Raw genomic sequence first — 24118 nt, forward strand, 5'->3', positions numbered from 1 at the left:
TTGACCCTGTTGTCACCGAAGATTTGGACAGGTTGCGCGGGCGACTGCGAGCCACCACATGTTTATTGGACCCGTGCCCCTCCTGGTTGGTACTGGCTTCCTGGGAGGGTTCACGAGGCTGGCTACTGGGACTGGTGAACGCTTCGTTGGGTGAGGGCCTTTTACCATCCGCCTTGAAAGAGGCGGTGGTGAGACCCCTGCTCAAGAAGCCTTCTCTGGACCCAATGGAGCTAGCAAATTATCGTCCTGTCTCCAACCTTCCTTTTTTAGCGAAGGTTGTTGAGAGTGTGGTGGCTCAGCAGTTCCCGCGTCACCTGGAGGAAGATGATTATCTAGACCCGCGCCAGTCCGGCTTCCGACCCGGTCACAGCACGGAGACGGCCTTGGTCGCGTTGGTGGATGATCTCTGGAGGGCAAAGGATGGGGGTTGTTCCTCCATCCTTGTCCTATTATTTATTTATTTATTTATTTATTACTTGAACTTATTAGTCGCCCCCTCTCCCCACAGGGACTCGGGGCGACGTACAAAGGTATTATATAGCGTATAGAGGAGGTAAGAATAAATAAATAAGTTACAATACTTAAAAAGTTAAAACCCCAGTGAAATTAACCCTTAAAAACTAAAATTACAATTAAAAATGCCCTGGGCTGGGGAGGTTGTAGAGTTATGCCAGGTCAGCTAGTCGAAACAGGTAGGTTTTCAGCTTCATACGGAAGGAGCGAAGGTCGGTTGTAGTTCTGATGTCTGGGGGGAGGTCATTCCAAAGGGTGGGGCCCACTACAGAGAAGGCCCTACTTCTGGGCGCTGCCCTCTGGCACTCTCTGGAGGACGGCACCCGGAGTAGTCCCTCTCTGTGTGAGTGGACGGGTCGCAGGGATGTATGGGGCAGGACGCGATCCCGCAGGTAACTAGGCCCTGTGCTATTAGACCTCTCGGCGGCTTTCGATACCATTGACCATGGTATCCTACTGCGCCGTCTGGAGGGGTTGGGGATCGGGGGCACCGTATTGCGGTGGTTCCGCTCCTACCTCTCTGGCCGGATGCAATGTGTGTTGACAGGGGAGCAGAGGTCGACCCCGAAGCCCCTCACTTGTGGGGTCCCACAGGGGTCGATCCTCTCGCCTCTCCTGTTCAACACATATATGAAATCGCTGGGCGAGATCATCCGTGGTTTTGGGGTGAGATATCATCTGTACGCTGATGACACTCAGCTGTATATTTCTACCCCAAACCACCCCAACGAGGCTGTTGAAGTGATGTCCCGTTGTCTGGAAGCCGTGCGGGTCTGGATGGGTGACAACAGGCTCAGGCTCAACCCCTCCAAGACAGAGTGGCTGTGGCTTCCGGAACCCCGGTACAACCAGCACATTCCATCGCTGGCCATCGGGGATGAACAATTAGCCCCGGTGGAACGGGCACGCAATTTGGGCGTCCTCCTTGATGCCCGGCTGGCTATGGAAGATCATGTGGCAGCCGTGGCGAGGGGGACGTTCCACCAGGTTCGCCTGGTGTGCCAATTGCGACCCCTTTTGGACCGGGAGGCCCTGCACACAGTCACTCACGCGCTGGTGACGTCTCGCCTGGACTACTGTAATGCTCTCTACATGGGGCTCCCCTTGAGGTGCACCCGGAGACTGCAGTTGGTCCAGAATGCAGCCGCGCGGGTAATTATGGGGAGATCGAGGTTCTCCCATATAACACCGCTCCTGCGCGAGCTGCACTGGCTTCCTGTGGCCTACCGGGTGCGCTTCAAGGTGTTAGTTACCATCTTCAAAGCGCTCCATGGCATAGGACCTAGTTACCTGCGGGATCGTGTCCTGCCCCATACATCCCTGCGACCCATTCGCTCACACAGAGAGGGTCTCCTCCGGGTGCCGTCCTCTAGAGATTGTCAGAGGGCGGTGCCCAGGAGTAGGTCCTTCTCTGTGACGGGCCCTACCCTTTGGAACGACCTCCCCCCAGACATTAGAACAACAACTGATCTCCGCTCCTTCCGCAGTAAACTGAAGACCCACCTTTTTCGGCTAGCCGGCCTGGCATAATTCGACAACTTTTCCACCCCTAGGTCATTTTTAATTGTCAATTTTAGTTTTTAAACTATTAATGTTATTGGGGTTTTAACCTTTTTTAGTATTGTAATTATTTATTTATTTTTTACATCCTCTGTATGACACTGTGCTGACTGTTGCTTGTGTACATCGCCCCGAGTCCCTGTGGGGAGAGGGGGCGACTAATAAGTTTAAATAAATAAATAAATAATAAATTAATTGAATTGTGATTAGAACTCAAATGAGAAAGTGTCAGGTACAGATATCCACTAAACTGTTTAAACTTGCTAAAACGTTTAATCAACAAAAATATATTTGTTGGTAAAAAAAATTGTTTGTTTACCAACAAATATATTTTTGTTGATTAAAAGGACAGATTTGTTCCTTATAATGCAGAAAAGGCAGGATATTCTAAAAATAAGGAGTATTTCTCCAAATAAAAAGGGAGTGCTGAATGTACAAATTATTACAATAATTATTCTTGAATAGAATTTCAGAGGAAGGAAAGTTTTCTTCAAGATCTTATGAATAAACATAAAAGCATATATGGAGAGAGAGGAATGTGAAATGAACAGATTTCCAAAAAAGACAGAACTGAAATCTGATATTGAGCACACCCTGTAATAGATATATTGTAGAATATGAAGAGAATAGTGATGTTTAAAGACACCTTGAAATATACAGATGATACCATTTGTGAGCAAAGAGTAAAGATTTTAAATAGCTCACAATTAAAGTGAAAATGTTAATATTAAAGACATGGCAAAAACAAAGGTATCGTCATTGCAAGTGGTTAGTGAATCTATAGTGGATAGCAATAATTTTGGTTTTGAGGTTTAAGAATAGAAAGCTGAACCATGTACTGAAGAAATAAAAATGATTTAGAGGAGAAAGTACAGGTAGTCCTCGACTTAACGACCACAATTGAGCCTAACATTTCTGTTGCTAAGGGAAACAGTTGTTAAATGAATTTTGCCCCATTTTACAATCTTCCTTGCAACAGTTGTAAGTGAATCACTGCAGTTGTTAAATTAGTAACACATTTGTTAAGTGAATCTGGTTTCCCCATTGACTGCTTCTCAGAAGGTTCCAAAGGTGATCACATGACCCTGGGACACTGCGACTATCATAAATATGAAGCAATCGCCAAGCAGCTGAATTTTAATCACATGACCATAGGGATGCTACAACAGTCATAAGCGTGAGAAACAGTCATGTCACTTTTTCCAGTGCCGTTGTAAGTTCAAACCATCACTAAATGAACTGTTGTAAGTTGAGGGCTACCTGTAATGATAATTTTAGACAAGATCATGCATAATAGGGGCATTTCGATGACAACAAACATCCAGTTGTTTTTCCATTGTTAATATATAATTGTGAATATTGCTGACTGAAAACAGCAAGACAAAGGAGATATTTTGGTTGAGTGATAAGATGGAGGACAAATTGAAAAGTTTTCTTAAATGTTTGGAAAAACTAACAAGGATTGAGGTCATTTGCCCATACAATCATCAGGTGTCAACTCGAATTGATAGCACCTAATTAATTTAAAGCACCAAGGATTATTTAAATTTATTTGCAAGTATCAGTAATTGAATATAACTATTGCAACTAATGTTAATTTAATTTATATTGCTCCTTACATCGCAGATGTCCTCTAAGCAAAAATGTACTGAATTATATAGTTATGTATTTTTCCTTATGTGTTATTTCAATTTCTTTGGAATATACAATAGGATTATGCTACATATTCAGTAAAATTTCCTACTTGGATACAAAGCTGATGTTTGGCATATTTTTTTTCCTGTAACACAAAACATGTTAATTAGAAGGAGCTTGTTCTTTGCTAATTATTCTGCCCTTATTATGTTTATGCTACAATAAATGTTTAAGCAATGCTGTCTTCCTTATCAAGCAAAGTGGAAGACTGTAATTTTGATTGGCTTCCTTTCTCACTATATTATACTATACTATTTCCTTTCCAAAAAAAATCTGCTGTAGTTTTGTTTCTAATTGCTTGCAGATGGTCAACTAATTTAAACTTCCGATCTGGCTATATCCAAGGATAAAAATCTCTTGGTTATGAATACACCCTGATGAACAGATTCCATCTGTTTGAATCTTCTTTACATATCTGTATCAGAAATGCTACTGTTAAATTAAATGAAAGACCACCAAAACACTGATTGGAAGGAATCAAGTATTGCTTTTGGAAATTCTTATTTATACGAAAGAGCTCTCTAAAATATTGGTAGGTTATTAACATGTTTTTTCTAGCATTTTAAGGGTTTTGGAATTGAAAGACATGTAGCCTTTTTGGCTTTTAGTATACAATGCTTGAATGAAGTAATAAGTTCTCCTTCCTAAATAATTTATGTAATACAAATATGGATAAATGTATTCCTTTTATTTTTCTACAGAATGGAAACCATTGACAAAATTGAGGTGTTATTCAATTGTACAAGCAATGAACTTGCTATAACTAATTTGAATTTTCCAAAATCCCCCCAGACATCAGAACTACAACCGACCTTCGCTCCTTCCGTATGAAGCTGAAAACCTACCTGTTTCGACTAGCTGACCTGGCATAACTCTACAACCTCCCCAGCCCAGGGCATTTTTAATTGTAATTTTAGTTTTTAAGGGTTAATTTCACTGGGGTTTTAACTTTTTAAGTATTGTAACTTATTTATTTATTCTTACCTCCTCTATACGCTATATAATACCTTTGTACGTCGCCCCGAGTCCCTGTGGGGAGAGGGGGCGACTAATAAGTTCAAGTAATAATAAATAATAAATAATAATATGAACACTGAGTTTAGTCAAATGAAGCTGTTAACATTTATTAAATATCTTAATATTAGACATGGAAAGAATACTGTAGACTATATATTCCCATGTACAATGAACTGGGAGAAAGCTTCTTTGGATAATATATCCTTTTGCTTAATTACATAAAGAGAATTAAGTCAGAACTACAATAATTTTAAAAGGTCAATATTTCAAGGCAATGAGTGACTTGTAGGCTGCTATAACATGGTCTGTTTTGTTTCAGCTTCCTATGTGTTGTGAATCCTGTTTGCATTTTTAAACATGATCTATAATTTAGGGTTATATATTTATGTGCATAATAGCTTTCCTTCATAAGATGAGAAATGAATGCAATAAAATGAACACAATCTTAATAAGTTACTTAGATTTATAAGTTTGCAAAATGCAATGATGTTGTTAGGATCCATTTTGGTGTGTGTGTGTGTGTGAAACAGGCTAACGGTAACAACAGCTCTTTATTAAGTACAACAAGTGAGAACAATCCAGCGAAGGTTGAGTCTGAACTGTCAGACCCTTTGACCAATAGGATTAAATCTCTGTTCCCACAGGAACAGAGGACTTTGGTGGAAACCACTGTAGTTAGAACAAGTATCTAACACTTTTCATTCCCCCCACTCAGTCAGAACTGTTCTTGGATGAGAAGTGAAACTTCTTCCAGAAAAAAGCAAGTCCAGTTTTGCCTTTTGAAAAGCACCTTTGGGACAACCATGACCTGGGATGATTGAGAATCTCCATAGACATTGGTTTTGAGCTAATTTATGCTGGGTGAATCATTCAACTACTAAGTGTTGTTATCTTTTTATTCTTGATGCATGTTATTTTATTCTCCTTATGTACACTGAGACCATATGCACCAAAGACCTTGTGTGTCCAATCACACTTGGCCAATAAAGAATTCTATTCTATTCTATTCTATTTCTCTTCCCTTCCATTGTGCTGGTTTATCTAATCCTGTCTGAGCGAGCTTCAACCTTAATCCACTACGCAACCGCATCGAGTTGTCCCCAAACCTCCCACTTACGGCCAACAGTACAAACACCCCGCTTGTTTTCCTTAGCCTCATATGAGTGCCCTCCCAGAAAGCTGTCTAAAGCAGTGCCTGCTCCAGTTCAGTATCGTAACACCTAAGAAAACCCAGAACATTTATTTTGGGGCGACTGAAATATTTGCCTCCTTCCTATTTCCTTCAACTTGCGGCGAGAATATAGTCAGTTTCCCCATCTCCCTCCAACCAGGTATTTCCGCGAAAACGCTGGCCGTTTTTCAATCGGGCGCTTTGAGGACAGGCGCGGATCAGATTAGCCCCTCCCTCCCTCGCGCTAAACCGGAAGGGAGGCGCGGAGAATTGGCGAAGCGCCGCCTTCTTTCTTTTCGGCCTGTGGACGCCATCTTGCAGGTACCCGCTGCAGTTGGGCTGCTCTTTTTTTCCCGTCGGGCCCGGTACACGGAGGGTGGCGGGAGGAGAACGGTAGCCTTGGGGCTGGCCGGAGAAACGGTTGAAAGGAAACCCGGCTCGCTGGGATCCGGGAGGGCCTTGGCGGTTTTGAGATGGTGGGCTCGGAGCGGCGGGCAGATATAAAGGCCGAGCGAGGAGAGTCGGGGGAGGCGCAGGGAAGCGAAGGGGATGAGAGGAGCCGGGCGGGGAGGCTAGGAAGGTAGAAGAGCGAGAGAACGGGGTCAGATCCGGGCCAGAAGCGAAGTACAGGGGGCCGGGAGCGGCGGGAGAAGGGTGAAGGGAGGGCACCCAGGCGCACGTGGCTAAGGCAAAAGCCCTGCTGACGAGAGGCCTGCTCCTCTACCTCCTCTCCCTCTGGTAGCCCAGCGCTTGGGAAGAGCCTAGCTTTGCATTTAATAAGCCTAAGAGCTTTCTCTGACTAAATGCATGAAATGGATACGAATAGATGAGGACATTAGGACAGTGCCCGTTTATTCATAATCATGTTTATACTTGTATCTGTTATCTTATACATGCTAGACAAATAATAAGAATAAAAAAAATAAAAAAATAAAGTTTAGTAGCTTGAAGCACGTGGTTTCAATGCAGGGGGGCCGGGGCAAGGGGGGCGGGAGAGAGGTGTCCCCTCCAGCCTCGAGAGCTAGAAATCATAAAAATAAGAGTCTGCATAAACGCAATCGCTCCATCATGAGTCCATCTGCGATCTGGCATGGCAGAGTTGCGTATATTTTCCCCCAAGAAGTTGAAATCGGTCGATGTAGGTTTCTCTAACCTGGTGCCTGCCGTCAGATCCGTTGGGATGTGGCTTATTTGGGAGGCCATCAATTGGGGGAGTATTCCTGCTCGATGGGCAAGGATATGATCGTAGGTCTTGGGAATTGATCTGGTGCATCGATTTAACTTTTTTAAAAATTAGACTTAAAGTTATGGAGGTCATTAACGCTTCAACCCACGATCTTTTGAATTGCTTGAAGTTTAGTTACTTCTCTTGCTAATAGAAAAAGCCATTTGTTTTCTTCTGGCTTGCATTGCAGTAAGTGTGGGGAGAGGTTATCACATTCAGAAAAGACAAAGCTCAGATCTTTGTAATGTGTTTTTCTAGGCCAGAAAGGCTCCCTCTCCTTAAGGGAGAAGGCTACATTTGAAGTCCTTTGCTTGTTAGTCTGATGTGATGGGATCGGAATGGACATTGCTGTTTTAATTTCAGAAATTCTTGTTGCATTCAGTTGAGTCCTAATTATTGCTACAATTCTGGTGTTTTAGTCAAAGTAACTACAATTAGATTACTAAAGCAAAAACTTTGTTTTTCTGTACTTGCATTTTATTAAGATTTGTTCGCTTTCAAATTATTCAGTTGGATAGTTTGGGATGGAGAGAATTAAATTTTGAACAGTGTATCTGGAACAGATTAACATTTGAGACACTTGCTTTGTATACTAGGCTACTCCATCCTGGCTGCTGGGTATGGTAGATGAAGTAGGAAAAAGAATGTCCAGGGTATTGAAAAGGGAAAGGTTGATCTAGTGTAGACTGCCACAGGCAAATCCCATATGTATAGTATATCCATCTTAGCTGAATAAGTAAGAGTGTAAGTGTCTTTAAAATAGGCCATCTTTCTACTTCTGAGAAAGCCATTAAAGAATGCCCAATCATACTTGTGGTCCTGATAAGAATTTGACACTTAAAGGATTTTGTGTGGAAGTTGTATTTTGGCAGGGCTTGCTTATTTCATATACAAATTACCAAGCTCAATTTAATTTAACAAGATTTCGAGAGCTGAAAATGTTTTTTTCTGACATAAATTCTCTTCTTTACAGTCATGTGTTTAATAATAAGAAAGCAACACTATTTTAGTATTTACAAGAAAATCCATTTAAACTTAACACAGTTATCTATTTCTTTTGTCTGAATTGTTGTAAATTGATTACTCTTACAGTGATCTGTCAAGATGACAAACACAAAGGGAAAGAGGAGAGGGACACGTTATATGTTCTCAAGACCCTTTCGCAAACATGGTAAGTAAAATTTAGTGAGCCAGTTAAATTTAATAAAATGATGGAAATAATGTTGGTTGAATCCCTTACCTGTGTGAATGATATAACATGCACTATAGTTAAAGGAATACCAATATCACATAATTTAAAGTTCACTGTTAAGTTTGTTTAAAACTGTTGATCATTATTGAGGGAAATAATTCCTTAATTCTATTTTTAATTTTAATCCTTAATACAGGATTGGGTTATTAAAGTGCATGAAATTACATTAACTAAAATATAAGTAATTGTTGAATTTTTTTAAAAGGTGTTGTCCCTCTTGCTACCTACATGCGAATCTATAAGAAGGGTGATATTGTTGATATCAAGGTATGTTTCTTTAAAATTACTTTCCTGAAACTAAAATTATGTTACACAGCTTTTATTACTTTATTAAAATAAAAGTGTAAAAACACCATAATATAAAAGGATAAACAGTTGTCTTGAAATTATATTGCTGAACTTTGTGAGTGCTTGGGTATCTAATATTTAATTTGTTGTATTAATTTAATTAATATTTGTTTATTTAAAAATAATAAATATTCAATTTTTTAAAGTAAAAATTGTGTGGTTGTAATGGAGCATCTGTAATCAGATGTGCAGCACTTCACTTGAGATTGGATATAGTTTTGATTCTTGAAAAATACTAGTGATATTTTTTTGTGTAATGTGTAAGTTTAATCAACTGGCCTGGGTTAAAATTTTGCTGAATTCTTAGTGCAAAGCCTAATTTGACTGTCTGATTTTGTAATGCTGCATTACATTATTTTAATGCTCTGGTGCTTGATGATGACTCTCTCCTATGATTGCTTTGTAATAACTAAAGCAAACTGAGCAAAACATTTCACCGGCACTGAAAGCGAACCAGAGACATTTTCTAGGAAACTTAGGCCCTCAGACAAAATAATAAAATTATGATATGGGTTTATGCTGATTTATAATGTAATAAAGATTTGATGTGATTAGTAAGCCATGTGTGATTCATTGGGCTCATAAATTCTGCCCATACCATTTATAATTTGGTGGCTGATTAATAAAATTACTGGAAGATTGGGGTTCAGTTAAAACAGAAAATAGTCTCATCATTCTTGAGTAGCTGACTCAGAGAGTAAGCAAGCTTGTTCTGATTTGACTAGAAAAGCTTATACTATGTGGGCAGAGCAGCAATTATATTCATTAATTTAAGAACACTGGCATTCAGTTGTAAATAATTCATTGATGTCCTTTCCCAAGATTTTTTCAATAAACATTCTCGGGCATTTTTATTTATAACTATTTATGGTGCAACTTTTTGTACTAACAGGGCACAGGAACAGTTCAAAAAGGCATGCCCCACAAATGTTACCATGGCAAGACTGGAAGAGTATATAATATTACTCAGCATGCTGTGGGCATTATTGTGAACAAGAAGGTTAAGTAAGTGCATTCCTTATTTTCGACTTTATTCCTCATTACTGAATGTTATGTTAAAATATGTCTGTTTCCCCCTTCACTTTACCAATTAGACATTTCTTGTCTTAATTGGTCATTCAGAGGGGGTTACAGCAATTATCCTTTTAAAACCCAGCCAGATTATATTTTAACTGGCTTGGATCCTGTCAGAGGAAACAGATACTGAGTCTTTTCTGCAACAATATATAGTTTGGAAATGTCAGACAATAGAACTTTGCTGACTTGATCTCAGTGATCTAGTTCTTGCTTATTAAAAAAAAGTGCTAAAAATCTGACCGTGCTCATATCTTTTTTTTCTCCTAGAGGCAAGATCCTTGCTAAGAGAATCAACGTGCGCGTTGAACACATTAAGCATTCTAAGAGCAGAGACAGTTTTTTGCAGCGTGTGAAGGAAAATGAAAGGAAGAAAAAGGAAGCAAAGGAAAAGGGCACTTGGTTTGAGTTAAAACGCCAGGTAACGTTGAGAATATATCTCAAGTACAGTAGTTGGTACTAAATCTAAGGTTAGCTACTGCTATTTGCAGTATCTAAGGTTACTTTGAGAAACACCTTGTATGTAACTAGGCAAAAATGTTGAGAGTTTTTAAACTTTGGGTTGTATTTGTACTGATAAATAAATAAAGGGAGACTAGTATAGATCTATTTCGAGCTAATTAGCTCTCATCAGCTAGCCATACCCTTACTGGGATTTGAACCTGCACTTACTTAACCTTCTTGTTTTAAACTTTGTAACAAGACAAAAATGTTACATTATCTGATGTCATATATATTATCCCTGTCAGATCTCACACAAGGGAGAGCTAGTTGACATACAGGTAGTCTTCAACTTGCGAACATAATTGAGCTTGGAAGTGCAGTCATTAGTCAAATAACCAGACCTGATTTTTAAGCAAATTCCATGGTGATTAGGCAAATCAGTTTTCCCCAATGGGCATTTTTCCTGCTGCAAAGCGGTGAAAAATGTTGCAATTTTTGATTAGGTGACCGGGATACTGCAAATAGCCGTAACTATGAACCAATCACCAACTGTCCAAGTGCAGTTGTGAATGGAGTGTGTGATCATCATAATTTCAAAAGCAGGCCATAAGTTTCTCTGGGGAGGATTCTATTGTAGCATTGCGTGATCATTTAAGTGTCTGGTTGTAAGTTGGGAACTATCTGTAAATAAAATATCCTGTCTTTAATTTATATAGTATTTAAATGTTACTGCATGTCTTGATCTATTGTCTACTGTTCATAACAAGCTAAATCGGAAAAATAATCAAAGAGGGCACGAAGAGTCAAAAATTGATTTTAGAGTTGTTGGTCACCTTATTAAAAGAACTAGCTTAATTTCTCAAATATAAAAGACTATTTTTTTTTTGTCTTTGCTCTTAAGATAGGTTCCTAATTTTGAGGGAAGACAAGTGACCTAATTATTAAGTGTGGAGTGGTAGAAAATGCTCAGTAGAAATGTTTTTTTGATACATCTTGCACTGTTGTAACACACTTCTTTTGTATTCTTGTTTATAGCCTGCACCTCCAAGAGAAGCTCACTTTGTTAGAACCAATAACAAAGAGCCAGAGTTGCTGGAACCAATTCCTTATGAATTTATGGCGTAGTCTGCATGAACAAAATAAAATAACTTGAAAAGAATTGAAGCACTTGTTTGCGTATTCAAAATTATTATTTCTGAATTGAAATTCTGTATTCCTATTATTTACTCTATAGGTTATAATTCAGTGTACAATTAATTATGGGCAGACTCTTATCACCCAAGAGGCAGCTATTTTTCTGTGAACCATAAATTGTCTGTTCGTAGCCTTCAACTAGTTTTTATAAATAAACAGGAATATTCTTACAATTACTCCCCAGTATATTCTAAATTAAAAATGTGTTAGAGATAGAAAATACTGGAGTTATAAATCTAAAGAATGTGAGGTTTGTAAAAAAATAATAATTGCTGATTCTGTTTCAATTATTTCTGACAAAGTAGCACATCTCAAATTCTCTTCTTGGTTTTCTAATAAGATACTCTACATTCTTGATAATTTGGCACTATAGCTTTCTGTTATTTGCACGAACTACTAAAAATATCTCGCCTTTCTCTTCCTTACCCACCAATGTCGGAATCCTAGTAGTATGAATTAGTCTGAAATTGATCGTGACATTCAGATCACAAGTGTTTGTAAAAATCTGATTTGAGAACTACTAAATGAATATTGTTCACTTGTATTCTGTATTCAAAAATGTTTTCCCATTTAAAAGCTTCGTACCCCACTTTGATGAACACGAAAAACTCACGAATAGCTCCAGGGTTTGTTTGTTTTTTTAAGTTTGAACACAATGGAATGAGTGACAGGTAGGAGCAAACCCTGAGAAGATGAATTAATTTTCCAACTTAAAAATATGGATAAGATATGTGTGTTATAAGATAGCAAGTCTGATAGTGTTACTAATCAAATAATAGATCATGTACATCTATTATGTTTGGTATCAAATAACTACAATGTTTGATTTCCAGCAAAAGAAGCACTGGTGTTTTGTGCCTTTAAATGGTGGGACTTCAAACACCTTTACAAACTGCTTGACAGAATGAGTTTTGGAACAGGCTTTAGACTTTGAGTGATTGCTTAATTGATTTGGGGGTTTTGAGCAGTTACCAGCATGTCAGAACAATAGGGAAATTATATAATTCTGCAATACTTCAAACATTTAAATGCAGAGAAAAACGAGTGGGAGAGATAACGCTTTTTATCCTCGTCCCCTTCCACAATATATTTAGACAATATATGCATATGCTGACTCTGTAAGCTGCTTAGGGCTGTAAAGCACCGGAGCAGAACCATGATGGAAACCCGGGTTTACTTATTTATAGCAAAAACCACCCTATAGCAAACCATGGGCTTGCTTAATGACCATGGCACTTAATAACTGCCACAAAAATGATTGTAAAATCTGGAGCTGCTTTTCTATTGTCACTACTTAGAATCAATTGTGGGCTTAATTACAGTCTGGTGGGATTCAAATAATTTGACAACCGGTTCTCTGCCTCAATGACCAGCTAGGTAGGTGTGTCTGGGTGGGCGTGGCCAGCTTGACATCACGTTGAGGGGCACCTCTCCTCACCACGCCTCGCCCCTTACCTCCCAGCCACTGCTCGTCACGTCCAGCCACTGGCTCTGCTGCCAGCTGGGCAAGTAGCTGAGTGAGTGGCCAGGTAGTGAGGCAAGGAGTGGCTGGGAGGGGAAGGGTGAGGTGGTGCCAGGCGTTGGGGGGGGCACACTGTTCAGCCGGTTCGCCAAACCACAGAAAGCTACTAGTTCTACCGAACCTGTGCGAATTGGCTGAATCCCACCACTGACTATATTCATGGTTTATGAAATATGCTACAATTCATTCAATACAAAGTCATAAATTGGTTCATAAATCATGAACTGGATTCTGGATTCAAATGTTTTAAGCCTAAATCCAGCAAATTTCCTATATTGTGTGAATCAGGGCACTGCCATTCTTATCCCTAACCAAGATCACGGGGGCCTGCATTTGGTTCATTTCAGACAAACTCTTGTTTCAGTTAGAACTGATTTTAAGATTTACCTTTGATGCACACCTTAATTTAGATATATGGCCTCTAAGGAATTTCTGTCCACTGTTGCCAAGTGGTAACAAAATGCCACTACACTGAGTTATGACTAGAGTGGTTGAAATGTTCATTCTGGAGCCACAGATATTTTTAAGATATCGTAACACCTTTCCCAATAATAGTGTTTTGGTTTTTTTTTAGAAATGCTGATCTGGTTGGAATTGGAGTATCAGAGGCGGCTACAAAAGTGGCTTGATATGTCTTCCCCCCCCCCCCCCATTACTAAAAGCCATACATAAATTAGTCCCAATTGGCATGAATCATTAGTAAAAATTGGGGAGTGGAGACTACAAAGGGGCTTTAAAGGAAGCTTGCAGGGGAGCTTAATTTGTAATGATTAGTCACTGAACTTTTGATGTCATGTTTTGTAACGTTGAGAGTATACATTGTCACCTGTAGGCTTTTGTCTTGGTATTCTTCACTTCATATTTTCAAGTCTTTTTTTTTAATGTTTCTGAATCTTCAAAGGCCTTTATTTGTTCCTATTGTATCTTTCATCTCATTTTGTATCAGTTCTTCCTCTCACCTCCCACATCTGTCACTTAACCTTCTTTTCTGAGCTTGAGTCATTGTTCTTTCTCCCACAACAGACAGCTAATTTTGTTAGTGCCAAAGGCAGGTTTTCCTGGGCTATGCATGTTTCAAGAACATCTGCCTACCTACAAAGGCAGCTGTTGAGATCAAGTAGGGCAGGCTAAGCCAAAGGTGTTTGTAAAAGGAAAGCTGTTCTTGGGGAACAACAAGATTTTAGACTCCAAACTTCAAAACAAACGTGGAGAATTGGCTTCATCCTTGGATACATTATTAGGTGACTCCTACAGCAGCATTAACTGGGTGTTTGCAAAGCTAGCATGCTGCGCATCTAGTCTATGCAAAGGCTATGTTCATACAGCACCATAAGTCTGCTTGCTTAACCAGAGTTCACTAAATAACCCATGATTTGCTCAGACTATAAGATGTACCAGACTATAAGATGCACCTAGATTTAGAGGAGGAAAACAAGAAACAAAAATAGTTTTTGGCCTCCGTGTATCCCATTTTCACCCTCCCCGGAAGCACTTTGCAGGCCAAAACCAGGCCAGTTTTTGGCCTCCTAAACCCTCCGCGCATCATGTTTTTGCCAAAAACACGTCCGTTATTTGGGGGGGATGTTCACTGACTCACCTCACTTGTGCATGTTGCCCCAGCCTCCTTTTTGCTGAGAGGAAAGGCTTTCCTGAAGGCCTCTGCAGCCGATAACAGACCTCTGGATCGATGCAGAGTCTGTTATCGGCTACAGAGGCCTTTAGGAAAGCCTTGCCTGCTGCAGAAGAAATGGGCTGGCAAGGCAGGTGTCGGGGTATCTGAGGCCTGGCTGCAACTGTCTGAAGGTAAGTAGTAGGGCAGCTCAACACACCGCATTCCCACCCTAGCTTAATTTTTACCCGTGCACCCTGGAGTGGGTGGGGTCTTAATTAGGGCTTATTTTGCAGGTAGAGCTTATATTGGCACTCAAGTAAAAATCAAGCTTATTTTTGGAGAAGGTCGTGTTTTCGGGGGAACCTGGTAGATGTCCATAAAATGCTGGGTCTACAGTAATCTTTTTCACCAATCACATTTTGCAAAATGTAGCTCTTAGGCTGAAAAAGGTTGATATACTTCTGATTTATCCCAATGAAAATTGAGCATATTCAGTGGCCATGAAATACTAATTGCTGGAGAGCAAACCAGAGATAGGAAAATAGCTCTAGAAGTGCCCGAGAAGAGGACTTAGATGACTCACTAGAATCCGGAATATGAACATTTCATTGTGTTGAAGAATTTTCTTCTTTGCCTCTAGAGATTTCTCCCACTCCTCCATTTCTATGGCAACTGCTACTACACCCCACATTTGTAGCCTACTAGCATGATTTCCATAGCCAAACACTGAGTTCATATTAAAACAATTTAGAATGGAACCTGATCAATTATTAGGCTGAGTCTCAGAATACGAGTCTCTGGATGATGATGTTTGATTTGGATTGATAGTGTGATAGCTCCATCCATTTTAGATCTACATTTCCTGAAAATTCCAGTGAAATTTGCTGCCATGAAGTGTGTCTCTCTGGAGGGCTGTAGCCTCATTTATTATGATTGGATGTGTGCTTATTATCTTTATTCAGAGGAGAAAATGTGATTCATAATTTTAATCCTTCAGCAAAAACATTAGCTTGGCCAGTGATGTTTAGCCGTGTAATGTATCTCTTGTGATATAGGTTTATTATAAAATGAAAGCAATATGATTATGGGCCATTGAGTTGTTGATCTTTAGTGACCACACATTTAGATTTTCTACAGATTGTGGCCTGTCAGCCGCGGCCCCTCCAGCAGTCGAATCAGAGAAGGAGGAGGTGTGGGAGTGAGGGCCAGCATCAAGGCAACCTGAGAGCTCCGAAGGGGAAGAGGGAATGGAGCTGGCAGAGAGACAGAAGCGGAGCCTGAGCCATCCATCAGCCCTCAGATGGAGAGTCCCAACGAAGATGATATGAACTGGCACACTTGGTGCACTGTATTTGAATTCAATGTTGCAACTGTTCAGTCAGCTTTACTGACCACAGTTATACTTCAAAAGGTTGGGGCTGCTCTCTTTAGAATTTTTTGAATGAAATACAATCTCCTCAAGTCAAAAAAAGTCATGTTTTACAAATTTTAGGACAATATGGACATATGGACCAGATTTTAATGGCAGTTTCCTCTCTACATCAGGTATGAGCCATGGTAGTTAAGAATGCAATACTGCAGGCTACTTCTGCTGATTGCTGGCTGCCTGCAATTTGGCAGTTCAAAGGTTGACCCAGCCTTCCATCCTTCCGAAGTGGGTAAAATGAGGACCCAATGTTGGGGGCAATATGCTGACTGTAAACTGCTTAGAGAGAGCTATAAAGCACTGTCAAGCGGTATATAAGTCTAAGTGCTATTGCTATATTGCTACATCTCTACACCATATCAATGGCAGAAAAACAAACTATGTGATCATGCCAAGATGCAAAGAAGTTACAAGCAGGAGAAAGGCAGATGTGCTTCCCAACTTTCATCAACTGGAGTGTTACACATATTTTTTTGAACAATGTACTCCTGTGGGTCAGGTGGGATATACTTTGCAGAAATGGGCAAACGCCCTGCCAGAAGCATCTGCAAACAAGAGAGGAGAAAAAGATCAAATGCTCATCTTTCAAGAAAGTGCCAGCGATAGCTCCATGCCACCCCTGTGTAGAGGATCAACAGACTCACAACAAAGATGATATGATCTGGAACACTATATGGTGCACTATATCAAAATTCAATGTTGTAACCTTTCAGTCAGCTTAATTTGTGATATCAGTTCACCTGATAGCACAATCAGCAATAATTCAACTGCAAGCAGGGTTTTAAAATAGCCTTTTAATTATTCGTTTTATTACTGATCTGGCTGATTGTATTCTGAATGAGGTATTTTAATTGTAACCCAGCCAATGTCGCTTAGGGGTCAGGTGGCCTATAACTACACTGATTATGTGTTTATTATTATAAAGGAAGGCTCTTTATTCAGAAAAGTGTCGTGTAGATTTATTTTTCAAAACCTCACTTTTGTCCTTTTTTGATTTTTACCAAATAAACAGTGCTACTGAATAATGTAGATAGGCTTTTACATTCATGTGAAAAATATGGAAACTGAACTGTCTTTTTAAAAACAAATTTACATATGCTGTTTGATTTTAGATATTTTTATTAGAATATTTTTATGTTTCTTGATCTGGATTTTTCTTTTATAAAACTAAGTGATAAACCTTTTTTTAGTCTAATGAACATATAAAGAAAATATGGTCATCATATTTATAAATTAAATTAAATAAACAGGGATTGTCCCATCCCAATATACATGATTACTTTTGGAATCCGTTTGATAAGGTTTTGCTAGTAGGTGCCAGAAAAATGCTTTGTCTATGACCTTCAATTTTTGTTCACCCCCCCCCTAAGATTCTCCTTGCATGAATGCATTACTATGCTTTTAATTCCCATACGAATGGTGTTCTGAGTAACCTCTCTTCCCTCCACACATACAACTCCCCCCCAGGCCTCTTAAAGCTGTGCCTACTATTGTTTCCATGGCAATTACACTATTTGCAATGTTGATGTACAACTGCAAAGCAATGTAAGCTTTGCAAGGATGCTGCCTTTATTCAGACTCTCAGGGAAATTAGATAAAAGATGGAAATGGAACGTTTTGAAGATTACCTGTGTGACACATCGCTGCACCTGGCAAAAGACGCTCCTCTTAAAAAACACGGAAGAGTCATTCTAAAGTAAGCTATACCTTCTCCTCCTTTAAAAAAAAAAGCAGATGAAATCGATGACAGAAAACACAGTAAAATCACTCCGCTAAACAAATAATTCCCTCACCACAGTCAAACCATTCACTAGGGCTGCATTACTATTAGTATTAGTCTTCTCATCGTTCCTATCACCCATGTCCTCCCACTTATGACTGCAGGACTGTAACTTTGTTGCTTGTATCCTTACGATTTATATTGATATTGATTGTTTCCTGATTGCTTATTTGTACCCTATGTACCTTCTTATGTGTCATTGAACCTTATGATTCTTGACGAATGTATCTTTTAATGTCTTTTTTTGTACACTGAGAGCATAAGCACCAAAGACAAATTCCTTGTGTGTCCAATCACACTTGGCCAATAAAGAATTCATTCTTCTTTCTTTTCTTTCTTTCTTTCTTTCTTTCTTTACTTCTTTCTTCTTTCTTTCTTTCTTTCTTTCATCATCTATCTATCATCTATCTATCTATCTATCTATCTATCTATCTATCTATCATCATCTATCATCTATCATCTATCCATCCATCCATCCATCCACCCACCCACCCACCCACCCATCCATCCATCCATCCATCCATCCATCTATCTATCATCATCATCTATCATCTATCTATCATCTATCCATCCATCCATCCATCCATCCACCCACCCACCCACCTATCATCTATCTATCATCTATCTATCTATCTATCTATCTATCTATCTATCTATCTATCATCTATCTATCTATCATCTATCTATCTATCTATCTATCTATCTATCTATCTATCTATCTATCTATCTATCATCTATCTATCTATCTATCTATCTATCTATCTATCTATCTATCTATCTATCTATCTATCTATCATCTATCTATCTATCTAACATTACCAGTGAGGTCCGCATAGATAAGTAACAGAACGCGCAAACAAAACGGGTCACAATTTCATTCATTCATTTCATGCGAATTGGGGAGCGAGCGATGCTTACTACACGGGAGAAAACCTAAACGGGGCCGAGGATGCGATCCCACCCGCTTCACAATAAGGAAAAAAAGGAAATTCATTTGTGGTTCTCGTAACATTCCCTCCACCGGAAGCCAGAGCCCAAATACCGCAAAATAAAACCCGGCTTTTACGATGCACCGGTGAAATCCTCGGGCAGGCTGCACTCATTAGCCCACCCGCTATCTCTTGTCCATCGCCAGCTATGTCGATTGTGTAGGGCTGCTGGTAGTGAGAACCGAGGCGTGCGTACAGCTGGCCGCCCTTGTGCGTACGCAGGGCCGGGCCTTCCCAAGGAGGGGCGGGGGTGGAGGTGGCGCTTTGTCACACTTGGGCTTGACTTTAAAAGCGCCGCGCGATCCGCGGTTCCCCGGCACCTGCGGCAGGGCTTCGCTTGGAGGCTGCGCCGGTTCCTCGCCTCCGCGCTCTGCATGCATTTTGGGGCCAAAAACCGCTCCTGCCGCCGATCCCGTTATTTCTCTTGCTGGGGTTAGAGGGCTGGCGGTTTCCCATGCGGTTCTCGTCGATCATGTCCCAACCTTATCTTTTAGCGCCCATCCAAGAATGCCCCGCCGGGTTCCTGGTCAAGGAGGTGAAATTGGCGGTGCTCGGAACAGGGGGCGTGGGGAAGAGCGGTAAGTGCCGCGGAAGCGAGTTCGGCTGGGCTGCTTGGGGATCTGGGTGGGCGAAGGATCCGGCGCGGTGATTGAGATCGGGGGCAGAGGAGAGAAGATGGAAAAATGATGCTCTACTCTAGAAATAATAAAATGAGGCTGCTCTGTGTGGAAGCCGGGAAAAGGTGGGAACGTTGGAGGGGAGGAAACCCCTGATAAGTGAAGTCCTGTCTACGTCCCCATCGCAATGCCGTCCCCGTATGGAGGAATGCAACGCCCATCAGCCGGTGAATGAACATGCAGCGGTCTGGGAGGACTTTGGGATGGGTGCATGGACTGGTTGGGTGGCTTAAAGAGCTCCTTTTCAAGCAGAACATCAACTACTCTTGGGTTAAGCAGAAAATTCCTCCACGCTTCCCCAGGCATCAAAGCTCTTCATTTGATTTCCTCACCCAGATGCCATGGCCCAAATCACCTCCTGGGATGCTGCTTGCTAGAAATGGTTAAGTGGCTTGATGAGTTTTTCTCCCCAGCTTTTTTCATTTAACAAACAAAAGATTCTCTCTCTTTTCCCCCCCAGCCATGATTGTACGGTTCCTCACCAAAAGGTTTATTGGAGACTATGAACCCAACACGGGTGAGTTCTGTTCTTAAAGATTCTCCCTTCCCACAAGCCAGTTGTGAGATCTGTGGGAGGGCAGCATCATTTTATGCCATAAGGAATCTGCTTTGGTCACCCTTCCTTTAGGGGACTTTTTCAGTGGCTGAGACGCTGAGCTTGTCGATCAGAAAGATCGACAGTTCGGCGGTTCAAATCCCTAGCACTGCATAACGGAGTGAGCTCCCATTACTTGTCCCAGTTTCTGCCAACCAAGCAGTTCGAAAACACATAAAAAATGCAAGTAGAAAAAATAGGAACCACCTTTGGTGGGAACGTAACAGTGTTCCGTGCGCCTTTGGCATTTAGTCATGCCGGCCACATGACCACAGAGACGTCTTTGGACAGCATTGTCTCTTTGGCTTTGAAAGGGAGATGAGCACTGCCACTTGGAGTCGGGAACGGCTAGCACATATGTGCGAGGGGAACCTTCACCTTTAAAAAACTTGGGAATGCAGGTGTTTTCCCATCTAGCCCTCCTAGAAAGAAGGGGAAAGAAGAAACAAGGCTCTGAAAGCTATTTACCAACCAGCTAAAGCTCCAGAATCCCATTATCTTAACATTACACTGCATTGAGTTTTCTGCATAAATTGGGAAGAAGGTTTATAGGGGCTGGGGGGACTGTACTCAATGTTTGGGGGGGGGGGAGTTGAACAAAAGCAGCAGCAGGTAGTGATCTGAAGTGAGGGTAGGAGTTTCCTTCCCTTCCCCCAAGACTTGGGTGGAATTTAGGAAATCTTGATCACATGTTTAATTAGTGTCTAGGATTTGCACCAGTTTTCAGATGTTCCACAATTCAAAATGGGGACCGATTGCTACCAGTATAATTGTTGGCAGTCATATTCTGGTGTGTGTGTGTGTGTGTGTGCGCGCGTGTGAGTGTGTGTGTGTGTGAGAAGGAACCCAATCAGTATTGGGTTTCTGGACTTCTCACCTCTGGGGTGTCATAGGCCAACATGAAGGAGACCGGTAGTTGTTCTATTTCCTCTAGGTTATTTCTTGCCACCAATATAAGTACAAGTTTGTCATTTGCTTCTTTCGTGTTCATTTTTCCAGGGAATCTATATTCAAGACTTGTTCATATAGAAGGTGACCAAACGTTTCTGCAGATCCAAGACACACCAGGATGCCCGGAGGTACAAAATAATCTTAAAATATGTTGGTTCTGATGGTCAAATGGGATTTGCTTCTCTCTATGTTACAGAAACACGTTGGGCTCTTCATGGCATAGTATTTGCATATTTATTCATTTTATTTTCATTTGCTCGTTGCTTCCAATTACTTTTAATGAAGGGAGAACAAATGTAGGAAAAGCTGATTAGTCTTTTATTATGCAGTCACTCTGCCTCATTTATTCAATATTTCTTGCTCCTTAAAGCAGTGTTCCGCCATTAAAGGCTCTCCAACTTATGACAGTAACTGAGCCAGGCAATTATGGTCATAGGTTCTGACGCTAGTAAAGCTGCTCATCAGTTACTAGACCCGATTTTATGACCTTTTCAGCAGTGGTCATTATGTGAACACATTGGTTGTTGAATGAAGGCTGTGGTCATTAAGCAAACCCAGGTTTGCCATGGGGTGTTTTCTTGTGGAAATAAAAAATAAATATTAGTTTCCAGAAATAAATTGGTAAATTGTGGTCAGATTACCATGGAGCAAATGTGGACTGTTTACCAAGTGCCTAAAATTCTGTTATGTAACCACTGGGGTTTGAGGGGGGGGCACTGGATATTGTAACTTTAGAATAGGGATGAAGTAGATTTGGGTGTGGGAACTGTTGTAACTGTGACTGGTTGCTAAATAACCAGTTGTAAGTAGAGGATTTCCTGTAACAAACAGTCAGGAAGTCAAATATTGTCACTGCCAATAGTTTTAGCAGCTCTCAGAACTTTCAATCTGAAGTATCCCATAGATTGGGGTTTCCAATTAAATTAGGATATAGACATGCATTCTAGGTATATTAGAAATCCCACATAATCAAAATGCCCCCGATTAATTTTCCTAGAATGCAATCCCTGGAACATATTAACATTTCTTGGGTTATTTAAAATGTGTGGCTTAACGTGTATGAAGCTCCTGGGCTCAGTACAAGAAATGCTTGCATTTTGTTACAGCATTAATAGGAGTTACAGTTATGTGCCTTGGTGGGATTCAAGTCATTTAACAACCGGTTCTCTGCCCTAATGATTTCTTACAACAACCAGTTTGCCAACCACCTCTGAACGTTAACAACCGGTTCTCCCAAAGTGGTGCGAACTGGCTGAATCCCACCACTGGTTATGTGTTGTTCTGGGTAATGCTGGAAGAAATGCATCTGACCTTTTAATGCTCCATTTGGGATTAAGTATGAGCACTCACAAGAGCATTATTTCTTCTGATGCTTCAAGGCTGTGCCATCCAGTCATCCAACTGCATTGGGCTATGATGGTCAAGGTTGAATGTTGAATAGTTCAACTGTGAGATGAGCTTCCTTTATCAGAAGTCTTCAAACTTGGCAACTTTAAGACTTGTGGACTTCAACTCCCAGAATTCTCCAGCCGGAGAATTCTGGGAGTTGAAGTCCACAAGTCTTAAAGTTGCCAAGTTTGGGGACCCCTGTTCTTTATTGAAACTATGTCTGCAACTGAAACCTTTTCTGTTCTTTATAAATGTATGCAAATAATCATTCCTTCTTTTCAGATCCAAGAAGACTTACCGCAAGCGCTGGATTCGGTTTCTGGTTGTCTCAAGTGGGCAGATGGTTTTCTCTTGGTCTACTCAATTACCGACCGTCATAGCTACCAGTTCATTCGGCCACTTTTTCTACACATCCAGAAGATTCGCCCTGACTCAAAAACCCCAGTCATCATTGTAGGGAACAAAGGGGATTTGATGCATTCTCGACAGGTTGCAGCAAATGATGGCCTACAGTTGGCCAATGAGCTGGGTGTTGTGTTTCGGGAAGTCTCAACGAGTGATAACTATCAAGGTGTATGCGATGTCTTTCAATACCTTTGCAAAGAAGTTAGTAAACAGCACAGTTACGGCAGCCGAGACAAAAGAAGGTCATCCATCATTCCGCGTCCAAAATCCCCAAACGTGCAAGACCTCAAGAGACGTTTCAAACAGGCTCTTTCATCCAAAGTGAAATAGACTTTGAAATGGCCTCTGTTCAAAACTGTTTTATTAATTACACCTTTATAAGAAGATTTTTATTTTTGTACTGATGCTGTTGTTATCTACCTAGATAAAAATATACAACATCCTTGGAATTACTTTCATATGAATTTTTCTTCCTCCCCTACCTATTGCAAAAAAATAAAATAAAATAAAATAAATGATTGAATTAAAGCTATATTTCTGTTCCATTAGAGATTTACTTTTTAAAGTAAGGCAAGGGAACTATTTATTTACCAGATTTATGCCCCAACTTTTCTCCAGGAGCTCAAGGCACTCTCTTTCAATAATAACCAATAGATCACTCAAAAGAGTTTCCATTAAAGGGGAATATTTGTAGCTCAGGTGTCAAATCGTGCATTTTGGAATTATCAGAATTTGACAAGTTATAATTCTATAATTGTAGCAGTTAAAAGTATTGAACAAAGAGGAAGACCCAAATTTTAATCACTGTCAGCCCTGGAATCCCGCTGAGCTTGCTTGTTTTCTTGCAGATGTTTCATTATCCAAACTAGCACTGATGATGTTACTAGTTTGGGTAATGAGACGTCTAGAAGAAAACAAGTTCAGAGGGTTTCCATGGCTGACGGTGATTAAAATTTGGGTCTTCCTCTTTCTTCAATGCTTTAACTGCTACAATGATAGAATTATAACTTGTCAAATTCTGATAATTCCAAAATGTACGATCTAGTATTTCAGTTTCCTTGGATAGCTAATAGGATTAAATTATATCCTTGTCTGTAAAATATATTATAACTTGTTTATTTTGACTGATTATACTTTCAGCTGGTTCCTCCCTAAATAGAAAGAAATGGCTACACGTTTTGTTTTGCAAAATGCTCTAAAAGGGCCTCTGAATTCAACCACCAGCTGATCTTGGGTGATTGTGAGAAAGCTAACCAAGATTGTACTTGCATAATAGTTG

At 40.4% G+C, this 24118-nt stretch overlaps 2 protein-coding genes across 5 annotated transcripts; both read left to right on the forward strand.

Annotated features, from left to right (window-relative positions):
* The first annotated feature begins 6200 nt into the window (after positions 1 to 6200).
* Positions 6201 to 11458, forward strand: RPL21 (ribosomal protein L21). Its single transcript, XM_081951431.1, has 6 exons — positions 6201 to 6277; positions 8274 to 8352; positions 8639 to 8700; positions 9674 to 9786; positions 10126 to 10276; positions 11335 to 11458. Exons 2-6 carry the CDS (start codon positions 8286 to 8288, stop codon positions 11422 to 11424), a joined length of 483 nt encoding a protein of 160 aa, XP_081807557.1. The 5' UTR covers positions 6201 to 6277; positions 8274 to 8285; the 3' UTR covers positions 11425 to 11458.
* A 7381-nt stretch (positions 11459 to 18839) lies between these two features.
* Positions 18840 to 23340, forward strand: RASL11A (RAS like family 11 member A). Of its 4 annotated transcripts, none has more exons than XM_081951429.1 (5): positions 18840 to 19010; positions 19317 to 19400; positions 19960 to 20016; positions 21094 to 21173; positions 22717 to 23340. In XM_081951429.1, the coding sequence occupies exons 3-5, from the start codon at positions 19962 to 19964 to the stop codon at positions 23167 to 23169; spliced, it is 588 nt and encodes a 195-aa protein (XP_081807555.1). In that variant the 5' UTR covers positions 18840 to 19010; positions 19317 to 19400; positions 19960 to 19961; the 3' UTR covers positions 23170 to 23340. The 4 variants fall into 4 exon arrangements, with proteins under 4 accessions (XP_081807555.1, XP_081807556.1, XP_081807553.1 ...); XM_081951430.1 differs by having other exon boundaries at positions 18970 to 19032; XM_081951427.1 differs by lacking the exon at positions 18840 to 19010 and having other exon boundaries at positions 19160 to 19400.
* The last annotated feature ends 778 nt before the right edge of the window (positions 23341 to 24118 follow it).

The sequence above is a fragment of the Natrix helvetica genome (assembly GCF_964273705.1).
Source record: "Natrix helvetica genome assembly, chromosome: 4".
NCBI lineage: Eukaryota > Metazoa > Chordata > Lepidosauria > Squamata > Natricidae > Natrix > Natrix helvetica.

Bases quoted from the DNA above. Each gene is read 5' to 3' on its own strand.
- RASL11A (XM_081951427.1), top strand. From the start codon at position 19,277: ATGCGGTTCTCGTCGATCATGTCCCAACCTTATCTTTTAGCGCCCATC. The intron at 20,017-21,093 runs GTGAGTTCTGTT...TCATTTTTCCAG, and splicing joins AGACTATGAACCCAACACGG to GGAATCTATATTCAAGACTT. The intron at 21,174-22,716 runs GTACAAAATAAT...CCTTCTTTTCAG, and splicing joins ACACACCAGGATGCCCGGAG to ATCCAAGAAGACTTACCGCA.
- RPL21 (XM_081951431.1), top strand. From the start codon at position 8,286: ATGACAAACACAAAGGGAAAGAGGAGAGGGACACGTTATATGTTCTCA. The intron at 9,787-10,125 runs GTAAGTGCATTC...TTTTTCTCCTAG, and splicing joins ATTGTGAACAAGAAGGTTAA to AGGCAAGATCCTTGCTAAGA. The intron at 10,277-11,334 runs GTAACGTTGAGA...TCTTGTTTATAG, and splicing joins GGTTTGAGTTAAAACGCCAG to CCTGCACCTCCAAGAGAAGC.